At 44.3% G+C, this 13,393-nt stretch overlaps 1 protein-coding gene across 1 annotated transcript in view; it reads right to left on the reverse strand.

Annotated features, from left to right (window-relative positions):
- Positions 1-13,393, reverse strand: part of brwd1 (bromodomain and WD repeat domain containing 1) — a 119,863-nt gene that overhangs the window by 43,316 nt on the left and 63,154 nt on the right. Inside the window, 7 exon segments of the mRNA XM_034168077.1 lie at positions 2,496-2,612; positions 4,570-4,684; positions 4,686-4,811; positions 5,275-5,345; positions 5,434-5,556; positions 10,937-11,027; positions 11,368-11,551. Coding sequence (XP_034023968.1) covers positions 2,496-2,612; positions 4,570-4,684; positions 4,686-4,811; positions 5,275-5,345; positions 5,434-5,556; positions 10,937-11,027; positions 11,368-11,551 — 827 coding nt within the window.

Below are 13,393 nucleotides of genomic sequence, written 5' to 3' on the forward strand. Positions count from 1 at the left end.
TTGTCTGCGCTCCGACTCAGGAGCAGGCACACAACGATACAGCTCTTCTACTGAACCATGTCTCTCATTTAGGACTCACAGTGAGCTTTGCAAAGAGTTCTCTTGTTCCCAGTCAACAAACAACCTTCATCGGCATTGCCATCAACTCCCTGACTATGACTGCATCGCCATCCCCGCAGAAAGTGGACGATGTAATTTGTTTCGTCTCACACATTCAACGGGCTGTGACGCTGCCTTTTGGTTTGCTGCTCCGGTTGATGGGCAAATTGACTGCAATGTCGCTAGTGGTACCTTTGGGACTTCTGTTCTTACATCTCCTATAGATTTGGATCAACAACCTAGGCCTCAACTCAAACTTGCATCAGCACAGGCTTGTACGACTCTCCAACCAGTGCCTTCTGCACCCCAGACCCTGGGGGACCGTGGATTTCATCTGCAAGGGTGTCTCTCTAGGCTCTGTCCCTTCTCGCCGAGAGGTGGTTGTTACAGATGCATCACTCAAAGGTTGAGGGACCGTGTGGAATCACAGGATAGTGAGGGGTGTCTGGAGTCCTCAGGAGAGACTCCAACACATAAATGTGCTGGAGCTTCGCGCTGTGCGACTGGCTCTCAAGCATTTCCTCCCGGCCCTGAGAGGAAGACATGGACTTGTCCGGTCGGACAACACATCAACAGTCTATCATATAAACCATCAGGGGGGCACCAGGTCCAATCACTCATTGGTAGAAACTCGGAGGCTTCTCTTATGGGCGTTGCCTCGCCTTCAAAGTGTCAGAGCAGTTCATCTGCCCGGCGTACAGAACAGTGCTGCAGATTTACTCTCCAGACAGAAACCACCACCGGGAGAGTGGAGACTGAACCCGATTGTGGTCCAATGATCTGGCAGAAGTATGGTGTAGCGGAAGTGGACCTTTTCGCTTCAAGCACCTCGACACATTGCCCACGGTGGTACTCCCTCTCGGAACCAGACAGCCCGCTGGGGCACGATGCATTGGCTCACCCGTGGCCGGACTGCCTCCTTTATGCCTTCCCTCCTCTCCCGCTGCTAATGTTGACACTGCACAGGATAGATCAGAGCAGCCACAGGGTGCTGCTGGTTGCTCCATTCTGGCCGGGGAGGATTTGGTTTCCCATGATTTACAAACTCCTCAAGGGGGAACCTTGGGCTCTCCCAGAGAGGAAGGATTTGTTGTCACAGCTACAGGGGAGGATTTGGCACCCTCACCCAGAACGCCTTCGACTGTATGTGTGGCCGTTGAGAGGCCGGACTCCTTGTTAAGTTCTTGTGACCAGGCTGTTGTTCAGACTATCCTTAATTCACGTGCTGCTTCTACCAGGGCTTTGTATGACAACAGATGGAAGCTGTTTGTGCGGTGGTGTGAGAACCAAAAGTTAGACCCGTAGCATTGCCCTGTGCCTAATATCCTCAAATATTTACAAGAACTGCTGGAGAAAGGACTTTCTGTCACTACTTTGAAGGTTTATGTTGCTGCAATCTCTGCCTGGCACGTCTACGTTGAAGGCCGGTCAGTGGGTTCACACCTCTTAGTGTGTCATTCTTTGAAAGGTGCTCTACATTTGCGGCCTCCAAGGCTTGCACGCGTACATTCATGGGACCTTCCTCTAGTCCTGGAGGGTTTAAGCTTATCCCCTTTCGAACCAGTTGAAAGTGCTGATCTTAAATGGGGTCAGTGAAGACTGCCTTTCTACTTGCACTGTCTTCGGTTAAAGCGGGGTGGGAGACCTCCATGCCGTATCAGTCACTGGGGATATTTGCGATGGAATTCTTAAGGATCTGGGGTTACGCTGTGGCCCTAATCCATCCTTTGTACCCAAGAGAATTTCAACCTTTCATGTTAACCAGCCAGTTTCCTTGGCTGTGTATGCCCCACATTCTGATCCAGGATTATCTGTTTCAGGTTCCCCTGTGTCCTGTCCGAATGTTGAAGCAGTACATTAGTGAGACTACCGGATCCGGAAAACGGATGCCCTGTTGTGTGTGTTACGGTGATCACAAAAGAGGCCGTGCTGTCTCAAAGCAGCGACTCCTCACATTGGATCGTCGATGCCATTTTACAAGTATACAGGTCCGAGGTCTTCAGTCAGGTACGTTGCCATTCCACCAGAGGGGTGTCCACCTCCTGGGCTGCACTGAGAGGTGTCCCTTTGAGTGATATTTGTGCTGCTGCTACATGGGCTTCATCCTGTACTTCGCCCGCTATTACAGACTGAATGTGTCTGCTCCTCCTGCGGAGACTTCGGCGGTGTTGTCTGCCTCCACTCCCACTGCTGATGCGAGGTGAGTTTGACTGTTTGTGACCTTGGTGTGAGAGCATGATAACTTCTCTGATGAACTTTTGAAAATCAAATTTTAAATGTATGTAGCTTGGCATAAAATCTCTGTAGGGTGAGGTCAAGGTTGTGAGTGGAGCAGTCAAAAAACAAGAATTAAAAAAAATCTGAACATATAACTTTCCTTATAATGCCAACACATCCTCATCACCCATTTGAGGAACAAAAGGAGTCTTCCTGGGAAATGACATCATGATCCATAGAGAGGGTCTGAACTCACTGGACACTTCTCTGTTAATAGATGGCCTCATCTTAGGCCGCTAACCACAACAGACAGTAATTGTTAAGTGAAGAAAACTCAAACCCACATTTACGTATTTGTCACAAAAACATCATCTCCCATGTGGGTGTAAGGTAAGGTTATCTCATATTTATGGCTGATACATTGATCACATGACAATGCATATAAAAACAAGGGTATGGCAAAAATCACTGACTGTATTTGAACCTTAACATTCAGACAGTGGACCAGTAGTACAACCCCTGGCAAAAAGTATGGAATCACCAGCCTCGGAGTATGTTCATTCAGTTGTTTAATTTTGTAAAAAAAAAAAAAAATAAAAAAAAAAAAAGCATATCACAGACATGACACAAAACCTAAAGTCATTTCAAATGGCAACTTTCTGGCTTTAAGAAACACTATAAGAAATCAGGAAAAAAAATTGTGGCAGTCAGCAACGGTTACTTTTTAGACCAAGCAGAGGAAAAAAATATGGACTCACTAAATTCTGAGGAATTTATGAAATCACCCTGTAAATTTTCATCCCCAAAACTAACACCTGCATCAAATCAGATCTGCTCGTTAGTCTGCATCTAAAAAGGAGTGATCACACCTTGGAGAGCTGTTGCAGCAAGTGGACTGACATGAATCATGGCTCCAACACGAGAGATGTCAATTGAAACAAAGGAGAGGATTATCAAACTCTTAAAAGAGGGTAAATCATCACGCAATGTTGCAAAAGATGTTGGTTGTTCACAGTCAGCTGTGTCTCAACTCTGGAACAAATACAAACATGGGAAGGTTGTTAAAGGCAAACATACTGGTAGACCAAGGAAGACATCAAAGCATCAAGACAGAAAACTTAAAGCATTATGTCTCAAAAATCGAAAATGCACAACAAAACAAATGAGGAACGAATGGGAGGAAACTGGAGTCAACGTCTGTGACCGAACTGTAAGAAACCGCCTAAAGGAAATGGGATTTATATACAGAAAAGCTAAACGAAAGCCATCATTAACACCTAAACAGAAAAAAACAAGGTTACAATGGGCTAAGAAAAAGCATTCGTGGACTCTGGATGACTGGATGAAAGTCATATTCAGTGTGATGAACCTCGAATCTGCATTGGGCAAGGTGATGATGCTGGAACTTTTGTTTGGTGCCGTTCCAATGAGATTTATAAAGATGACTGCCTGAAGGGAACATGTAAATTTCCACAGTCATTGATGATATGGGGCTGCATGTCAGGTAAAGGCACTGGGAGATGGCTGTCATTACCATCACTAAATGGACAAGTGTACGTTGATATTTTGGACACTTTTCTTATCCCATCAATTGAAAGGATGTTTGGGGATGATGAAATCATTTTTCAAGATGATAATGCATCTTGTCATAGAGCAAAAACTGTGAAAACATTCCTTGCAAAAAGACACATAGGGGCAATGTCATGGCCTGCAAATAGTCCGGCTCTTAATTCAATTGAAAATCTTCGGTGGAAGTTGAAGAAAATGGTCCATGACAAGGCTCCAACCTGCAAAGCTGATCTGGCAACAGCAATCAGAGAAAGTTGGAGCCAGACTGATGAAGAGTACTGTTTGTCACTCATTAAGTCCATGCCTCAGAGACTGCAAGTTGTTATAAAAGCCAGAGGTGGTGCAACAAAATACTAGTGATGTGTTGGAGCGTTCTTTTGTTTTTCATGATTCCATAATTTTTTTCCTCAGAATTGAGTGATTCCATATTTTTCTCCCTCTGCTTGGTCTAAAAAAGTAACCGTTACTAACTGCCACAATTTTTTTTCCTGATTTCTTATAGTGTTTCTTAAAGCCAGAAAGTTGCCATCTGAAATGACTTTAGTTTTGTGTCATGTCTGTGATCTGCTTTTTTTCTACAAAATTAAACAACTGAATGAACATCCTCAAAGGCTGATGATTCCATAATTTTGCCAGGGGTTGTATTAGTGCATTTAAATAAAAAATAAAGAACTGCACACTCACCTTTGGAGTCCTGCTCTTGTGCTTTCTTATCTTCTCTGCACTTTTCTTTGCAGGTTGTTGTTGCTCCTCATCACTCTGCTGCTGCTTCTCCTCTTCTTCCTCATTCTCTTCTTCCGTCCTCCTCCTCCTCTTCAGTGCTGCTGATTCGCAACCGTGTCGTTTCCGGTGAAGACAAGGGGGTGGAGGGCTGAAGGTTGATACCAGCATCTGCCGTCCAGTCAGAGTACTCACTGGATGTATGGGCTGTCCAATCAAACAATTTATTTATGACTACATCGATCAAACAACAAAAATAACCACCCTAGATACCAGTGAATCAAACTCAAAAAAGAAACCACTCTGCCACACTATAGTTGCTTGCAAGTACACACATCAGTGGTAAAGGTAAAATACAAGCTGAAAGAACCCTAAGGGGTATTTATCTTTTGCAATTAATACCTGAATTAAACTGGTCAAATCTCTGTAAATGACAAATAAGTAAATACGATCCAAAATCTAATTGTCTGTTCAAGAAGATGTTGGACCAGAACTATTTTTCTTTATGCGCATCTTCATATGGTGTGCTACCATTGGGTGTCGTTGAAATCTGTAAAGTGGTTTGGAGGAGTTCATGAACTCCTGTATCTGTAGACCTGGGGTCGAATCCAGTATCAAAGTGTTTCAAACTTGTCCCTGCACCCCCAGCACCACTTTTTTTCTTTTAACCTTGAGCTGTCACTTTTCCATTCCTCTTCATCATTGGAGGAGTCCAGTTCACTGCCATCTAATTCATTTTCCTGCACAAATGAAAACTGCTTAAAATACTGCCGGGCCTCAAGGTGCAAAAGGCATTGACATAAGTGAGAAAAACAGAGAATGTGATACCTCAGAGTGCAACTCTGAGACTGCAGTCTCTTCTCCCTCTTCACAGGACATGTCAATGTATTCAAGTGTTTCCTTGCGGACGCGTGCTCGTCTCCCATGAGAAGGCTCATCATCTGAATCATCCTAGTATGAGACAAAGGAATGGCTCAAAACCAAAGCCAAAAATACAACTTAAAATTCTACCCATGTCATAGTTAACTTTTTAAACTGAAGTATCACACAATTATATACGAGGGTCGGCTGAGAGTTCCATCTCCAATGCGATTATTCAACAAGCAAGATATCAAAGTGAAAATGACACGAAAATAATCCTTCACTTACTCTCGCTATACCACCATCACCTGTGTGCTTGCTCTTGGGGTTGGTAAGGTTAGACCAGGGTGGGCAACGACAGCCAAGACACTGCAGGTTTTCCTTGCAAACCAATCACCTCAGCAGTGGATTGTTGATGAGCTTCTCCCCTGAACATAACACCTGATCATCATAAAATCACCTGCTGAGGTCATTGGTAGCAAGGAAAACCTGCAGGGTTTCGGGCCCTTCATGGCACATGATTGCACACCCCTGGTTTAAACCTTATTGTGTGAAGCGCCTTGAGGCGACTTTGTTGTGATTGGTGCTATACAAATGAAATAATATGAACTGACATACAGGGACATGTTTGAAACAATGTGATGTTATTGAATTCCTCTCAGCAGAGGGTTGTGCACCCGTCGACATTCACTGATGAACGACTTGTCTATGGCGACGCTTGTGTGGATGTCAGTACTGTCATTTCTTTCAACAAAGTCATTATAATGCTGCTTCATAAACATGTAAATGCTACTTCAAACTATGACTTCCTAAGTTAAAGGAACATACAGGTGACGAAAAAATTATTTGCCCTTGTATGAAATTTCCCATTTTCTTCAAAATTTTCCCAAGTGCATTTTTAACAGAGCAATGAATTTTCAACACAGCATGTCAAGACATCATGGTTTTGGATACTTATTTTACTTTGCACACAGAAACAAAATTATTTCACAAAAAACAACTACCAGGGTCAAAATTATTAGCCCCCTTAAGTGATCTTTTGTTGAGCCACAGCAGAAACCACTGTTGTGCAAAAATGTCCTTTAACTTTGTGATGCTCAAAACTCTCAAGAAATCCCTCAGCTTGTCACAGTGACCATAGTCAGTGGGCAGCCCTAGCTGCTGACCGAGACACGTGGTGACACACATCACTCTGCCACCTCCTTTGAGACCTCCCGCAGTACTCGGACACTCGAGTGAAGAGAGGGGCTGAGTTGTCGACCGATCACTAGGGCTGTCACAATTATTACATTATTCGTCAATCGCGATTATTTTTCATATTCGCGATTACCGTGAATTATTTATTTTATCCACAAAGCATAAAACGACTCAGAATCTGACGTCATTGTGCCACAGCCTCGCTCTCGTCTTAAGGCGGGACAACAACAAGGAGGCTGACGGCCGATTAAAACAGTGCCATCTTCTTCAAAAGCCGTCTAAAATGCGGAGCTGTCGTGTGTGTGTCTGTGTGTGCACGCGTGCGCGGAGTTAACAGGCTGCAGACTGCGAGGGAGGGGGTGGGTGAGGGAGATTCCTGAATGTAGGCGCGACACGTTCAGTGTGCAGCGAGCGCGGAGCAGAGAAAGGATTTTAACCCGAGTGAACATGTTAAAACGAAAACGTGAAGCTGCCTTTACTTCTCTCTGAACTTTCTCTAAAGGTGTGATTCTGCCGTTACCGTCCTGTTCACACCATGTGCACGTCATATGCTGAATTTATGAGATCATGAGATGAAATAAACGGTCAAATATCTTTAAAAACATATTTAAAAAATGAGAATATATGAATGAACTGAGCCACACAAAAAAAAAAACCCTGACATGGAGAAGCTGTGGTGATGTTCAGATGCACAGATCACAGAAAGCAGGTGAGAACTCTGAACTTTAACAGCTGTTACTTTCCAAAGGTATTTATTTGTTCAATATGGGCTTAATGCAGTGTTTAAGCACAAAATGTGACTGATGAGGAGAAACAATTCAGAAATGCAACAGAAACAACCACAATTCAGAACAAGTTGGGACTGTATGTAAAATGAAGATAAAAAATAAAAATGTTGGCACCATTCCCAGTTTCTCCACTCACAGAAGCCAACGTCTTCCAGAGTTGTGTAATTATACTACATAGCAGAATATAAAGAAGGGAAAAAAAGAAAAAAAATAGACAATATATTCGTCAATTGCAATTATTTGTCTGACAATTAATCCGTCTCCAGAAATTCCTAATCGTGACAGCCCTACCGATCACCACCTGGTGGTGAGCTGGATCCGCTGGGAGGGGAGGAAGCCGGTCAGACCTGGCAGGCCCAAACATATCGTGAGGGTCTGCTGGGAACGATCACCACCTGGTGGTGAGCTGGATCCGCTGGGAGGGGAGGAAGCCGGTCAGACCTGGCAGGCCCAAACATATCGTGAGGGTCTGCTGGGACGATCACCACCTGGTGGTGAGCTGGATCTGCTTGGAGGGGAGGAAGCCGGTCACCTGGCAGGCCCAAACATATTTGTGAGGGTCTGCTGGGAAACGACTGGCGGAACCCTCTGTCAGCGAGGTCTTCAACTCCCACCTCCAGGAGAGCTTCTCCCAGATCACGGGGGAGGTTGGAGATATGGAGTCTGAGTGGACCATGTTCTCCGCCTCCACTGTCGATGCGGCCACTCATAGCTGTGGTCACAAGGTCTCTGGTGCCTGACGCGGCAGCAATCCCCGAACCCGGTGGTGGACACCGGAAGTAAGGGATGCCGTCAAGCCGAAGAGGAGTCCTACTTCTCTTGTTGGTAGCTGGGACCCCGGAGGCAGCTGACAGGTACCGGCAGGCCAAGCGTGCCACAGCCAGTGCGGTCGCAGAGGCATGGAGGAGGACTATCGGTCGGCCTCGAAGAAATTCTGGCAAACCGTCCGATGCCTCAGGAAGCGGGAGCAGCTCTCCACCAGCACTGTCTACGATGCGGATGGGGAGCTATTGACCCTGACTGGGGATGTTGTTGGGTGGTGGAAGGAATACTTCAAGGATCGCCTCAGTCCCATCGTCACATCTTCTGAAGAGGAAGCAGAGACGGGACTCAGAGGTGGACTCATCCATTACCCAGGCCGACGTCACCGAGGTGGTTAGAAAGCTCCTCGGTGGCAAGGCTCCTGGGGTGGATGAAATCCGTCCTGAGTACCTTAAGTCTCTGGATGTTGTGGGACTGTTTTGGCTGACACGCCTCTGCAAACTGCGTGGCGGTTGGGGACAGTGCCTCTGGATTGGCAGACCGGGATGGTGGTCCCTCTGTTTAAGAAGGGGGACCGGAGGGTGTGTTCCAACTACAGGGGGATCACAAGGTAAGGTCTATTCCAGAGTACTGGAGAGGAGAATTCGACCGATCAATCAATCAATCAATCAACTTTTTTCTTGTATAGCGCCAAATCACAACAAACAGTTGCCCCAAGGCGCTCCACATTGCAAGGCAAGGCCATACAATAATTATGAAACACAGTCTACGTCTAAAGCAACATAACCAAGGGATGGTCCAGGGTCACCCGATCCAGCCCTAACTATAAGCCTTAGCGAAAAGGAAAGTTTTAAGCCTAATCTTAAAAGTAGAGAGGGTATCTGTCTCCCTGATCTGAATTGGGAGCTGGTTCCACAGGAGAGGAGCCTGAAAGCTGAAGGCTCTGCCTCCCATTCTACTCTTACAAACCCTAGGAACTACAAGTAAGCCCGCAGTCTGAGAGCGAAGCGCTCTAATGGGGTAATATGGTACTACGAGGTCCCTAAGATAAGATGGGACCTGATTATTCAAAACCTTATAAGTAAGAAGAAGAATTTTAAATTCTATTCTAGCATTAACAGGAAGCCAATGAAGGGAGGCCAACACGGGTGAGATATGCTCTCTCCTGCTAGTCCCCGTCAGTACTCTAGCTGCAGCATTCTGAACCAACTGAAGGCTTTTTAGGGAACTTTTAGGACAACCTGATAATAATGAATTACAATAGTCCAGCCTAGAGGAAATAAATGCATGAATTAGTTTTTCAGCATCACTCTGAGACAAGACCTTTCTGATTTTAGAGATATTGCGTAAATGCAAAAAGGTTCGAGGTTCGAGGTTCGACCGATAGTCGAACCTCGGATTCAGGAGGAGCAGTGTGGGTTTTCGTCCTGGTCGCGGCACCTGGACAAGCTCTACACTCAAAATCGGGTGCTCAAGGGTTCATGGGAGCTCACCCAACCAGTCCACATGTGCTTTGTGGATCTGGAGAAGGCGTTCGACCGTGTCCCTCGGGGCACCCTATGGGGGGTGCTCCGGGGGTCCGGGGTCCTTTGCTAAGGGCTATCCGGTCCCTGTACGACTGCAGCAGGAGCTTGGTTCGCATTGCCAGTAGTAAGTCAAACCCGTTTCCAGTGCACGTTGGCCTCCGCCAGGGCTGCCCTTTGTCACCGGTTCTGTTCATTATCTTTATGGACAGAATTTCCCAGAGGGGGTCTGGTTTGGGAATCACAGAATCTCATCTCTGCTGTTTGCGGACGATGTGGTTCTGTTGGCTTCGTCAAATCAGGACCTTCAGCGTGCAGTGGGGCGGTTTGCAGTCGAGTGTGAAGCGTCCGGGATGAAAATCAGCACCTCCAAATCCGAGGCCATGGTTCTCGACCGGAAAAAGGTGCTTTGCCCTCTTCAGGTCAGTGGAGTGTCCTTGCCTCAAGTGGAGGAGTTTAGTATCTCGGGGTCTTGTTCACAAGTGAGGGACGGATGGAGCGTGAGATCGACAGACGGACCGGTGCAGCATCTGCAGTGATGCGGTCGCTGTATCGGAACGTCGTGGTGAAGAGAGAGCTGAGTAGGGGGGCAAAGCTCGCGATTTACCGGACCGATCTAACGTTCCGATCCTCACCTATGGTCATGAGATTTGGCTCATGACCGAAAGAACGAGATCGCGAGTACAAGCGGCCGAGATAAGTTTCCTCCGCAGGGTGGCTGGGCGCTCCCTTAGAGATAGGGTGAGAAGCTCGGTCACTCAGGAGGAGCTCGGAATCGAGCCGCTGCTCCTCCACGTCAAAAGGAGCCAGTGGAGGTGGCTCGGGCATCTTTTCCGGATGCCCCCTGGACGCCTCGCTGGAGAGGTGTTCCGGGCACTTCTAATCGGGAGGAGGCCCCGGGGAAGACCCAGGACACGCTGGAGGGACTACGTCTCTCGGCTGCTTGGGAACGCCTTGGGGTTCCCCAGAGGAGCTGGGGGAGGTGTGTGTGGATCGGGAGGTCTAGGCGGCTTTGCTTGAGCTGCTGCCCCCGCGACCCGACTCCAGATAAGCGAAAGAAAATGGATGGATGGCTGTTTAGAAATGCTCAATTTCATAGAGTGACTAATAATTTTACCCTCATCAGTAAACCATTTGCATGATAAACTGACATTTAAGACATCCTTCCTGAATTTAAAAACAAAAACAAAAAATCCCTACTTGAAAACTGGTGTAGGCAGTATGTCTCTTCTTTGTACTGTACGACGTGATCTCCTCCTCTCCTCTGGCCCTCCGGATGCCCTCCTGGTCCCTGGATGCAATGTATGTGTATATATATATATATATATATATATATATAAAATGTAATGCACAGAAACAAAAATAATCCTCAAATTGCTCTTTATTTACTCCTTGCTGTTTGACAGTTTCTTACAATTCAAGACATAAAAATAATGGAGCTAAGTGTTTATATAGTAAATACAAATTAATTAATACATTTCTGAAATTGTGGACCTACATTTGTCATTTCTGACACGTTAATCCTGGTTAGCACTGTAATATCACAATAAGGAGCTCCATGGTGTTACAACTGATTAATATTAAAAAAGGCAGAAGCTGGTCTCAGTTTTTTCTTCAGAAATCTTTTCTACCTGTAGGTGCTGAGTGGGAGTTCAGGCACCACAACCCGATGTCTCCAGGCCTGCAGGTCCCTCTCAGTGGCCATTTGGCTGCGAGGAGCGTTCTGATGCATCTGCCGTACACCTTCCACCTGTCCACTGCGGCGTAAACCCACATTGGGGGATGACTGCATATCCGCTCGATCATTTAGAGACACTGTAATTAAGACAATAAAAACTTCCTTTAGTGAGCCTGAGAATGTTTTAAACAGTGCACTGTGTTAATGTATTCATCATCACAATTATCTTTACTTAGCCAGGGCAGGCTTAACAGTCACCCCAAGACTTTCCTACATACACACTACTATTACGGGCTACAAATATAATGATGCAAGGCACGAAATGCTGCAGCGCGTGCAACCAAGGGCAGCGGGCCGCCAGGTCAATGAGAACCCTCAACATGCTAGCAACATTTTTAACAACGCAGACCAGAATAAATAAACAATTAAGCAATTGGCTGTTTCATGGTATATCCACATTTTTTAAAAGCAAGTTATGGCTTTGTACTTAAATAGCTATTGGGGATATACTAATCTTTGTGTTTCCATGACAGAGTGCTGTGAAACGCACAAAAGAAAAGAAAAGAAAAAAAAAAAAATCATGAAAATCAGTGAATATTTGGTGCTGATAGGTCCCAAAATGTATTAGAATTTGGCACTGTTTTGAGCGTTATAGTCTGTCACTTCAAAAAATATGGAATAAAATAGTAGTAAAGGGTAACAAAAATACATGAATTAACATGTATTTTTCATGTATTCTAATCTTTAACATGTTAATGAACAATTTCAGGTGTCAAAGAAGAAGCGTATCCTTTGTTTGAAAAATAATTAGGGAAGACAATAACCCCATCATTATGTTTTTTGATATAATTATTGTTCATAAGTTTTGTAGCTGAAAAGAAGTTGGATTTTTCACTTTTTAACATCCTTTCTTACTGGTAAGTTATGCACACTTATATACTTTGGAAACTTAGTTCATGAGTTAAGTTTTTAATATAACTAACTTTTTTGATGTTTAGTGGATTAAGATTTTTGTCCGAAAAACTGTGTAATGTCCGCCCCCCCCAGATTACAGATAAGGCAATAAGTCAGGAGATTAGAGAATTTGCAGTTGTTCAGTCTTATCATGGCTATGTAAAACAACATGCAACTTTGTATCATTTTCATATTTAAGTACTAAAATTAAGACCAATGTCCATGCCCTAGAGTACTCCAGTGCATATGAAGGCCATTTCTTCTACAGTAGCTGCAAATGTGTTTATTTTAATGATAAACTTCAGATATTCCTCTAAACTATTGTAAGGGTTGAAACATTGCAATTAAAAAAATTGTTAATATATTGATGCAGATTTACAGTGAAATGAGTTTAATTTCAACCAAATCTACATTGATACTGTAAGTCGTAAGAATATAACTTCACAATAGAGCTTAACTATTGTGATGTATATCACAATGAATATACCTGGCAAACATTTAGGTTTAAACTCTTTAAAAGTGGCTTGACTTACATCTGTGATTAAGGGGACACTACAATATCTCCTATATCAGATGTAACAGATGTAAAGATGCAAATTATGATTCCCAGTGTTATATATTCTTTATTTTAGTGAACAATATGGCCAACGAGAATGACAAAAAGTTGAAAGAGCAGTTCAAAAAACGCTAACAAAGAGAAAAGATTTTCAAATGTATATAACAGGCTAAATAATTAAATGGCTAGAAGAACATGGATTATACTTAAATGAATGCCAATTTAGCATATTCTGTGGTATTTCTACTACTTCTACATATTCTTTTTTTAGTGCGAACAAATGCCTGGTAAAGGAGCTCATATAGCATGAAATAGCAACTGTTGCTCCATAAATGTTATTTAAATATGAGAAAACCATGTATACTTGACCGAAAGTACCAAAATTATGAATAATTTTAAGGTTTATGCTGAGATTTAGTCCACAAAACTAACAATCATAAAAATGTAGTGTCCGTCCCCATTTTTGAGT

Source organism: Thalassophryne amazonica, chromosome 4 (assembly GCF_902500255.1).
Source record: "Thalassophryne amazonica chromosome 4, fThaAma1.1, whole genome shotgun sequence".
NCBI lineage: Eukaryota > Metazoa > Chordata > Actinopteri > Batrachoidiformes > Batrachoididae > Thalassophryne > Thalassophryne amazonica.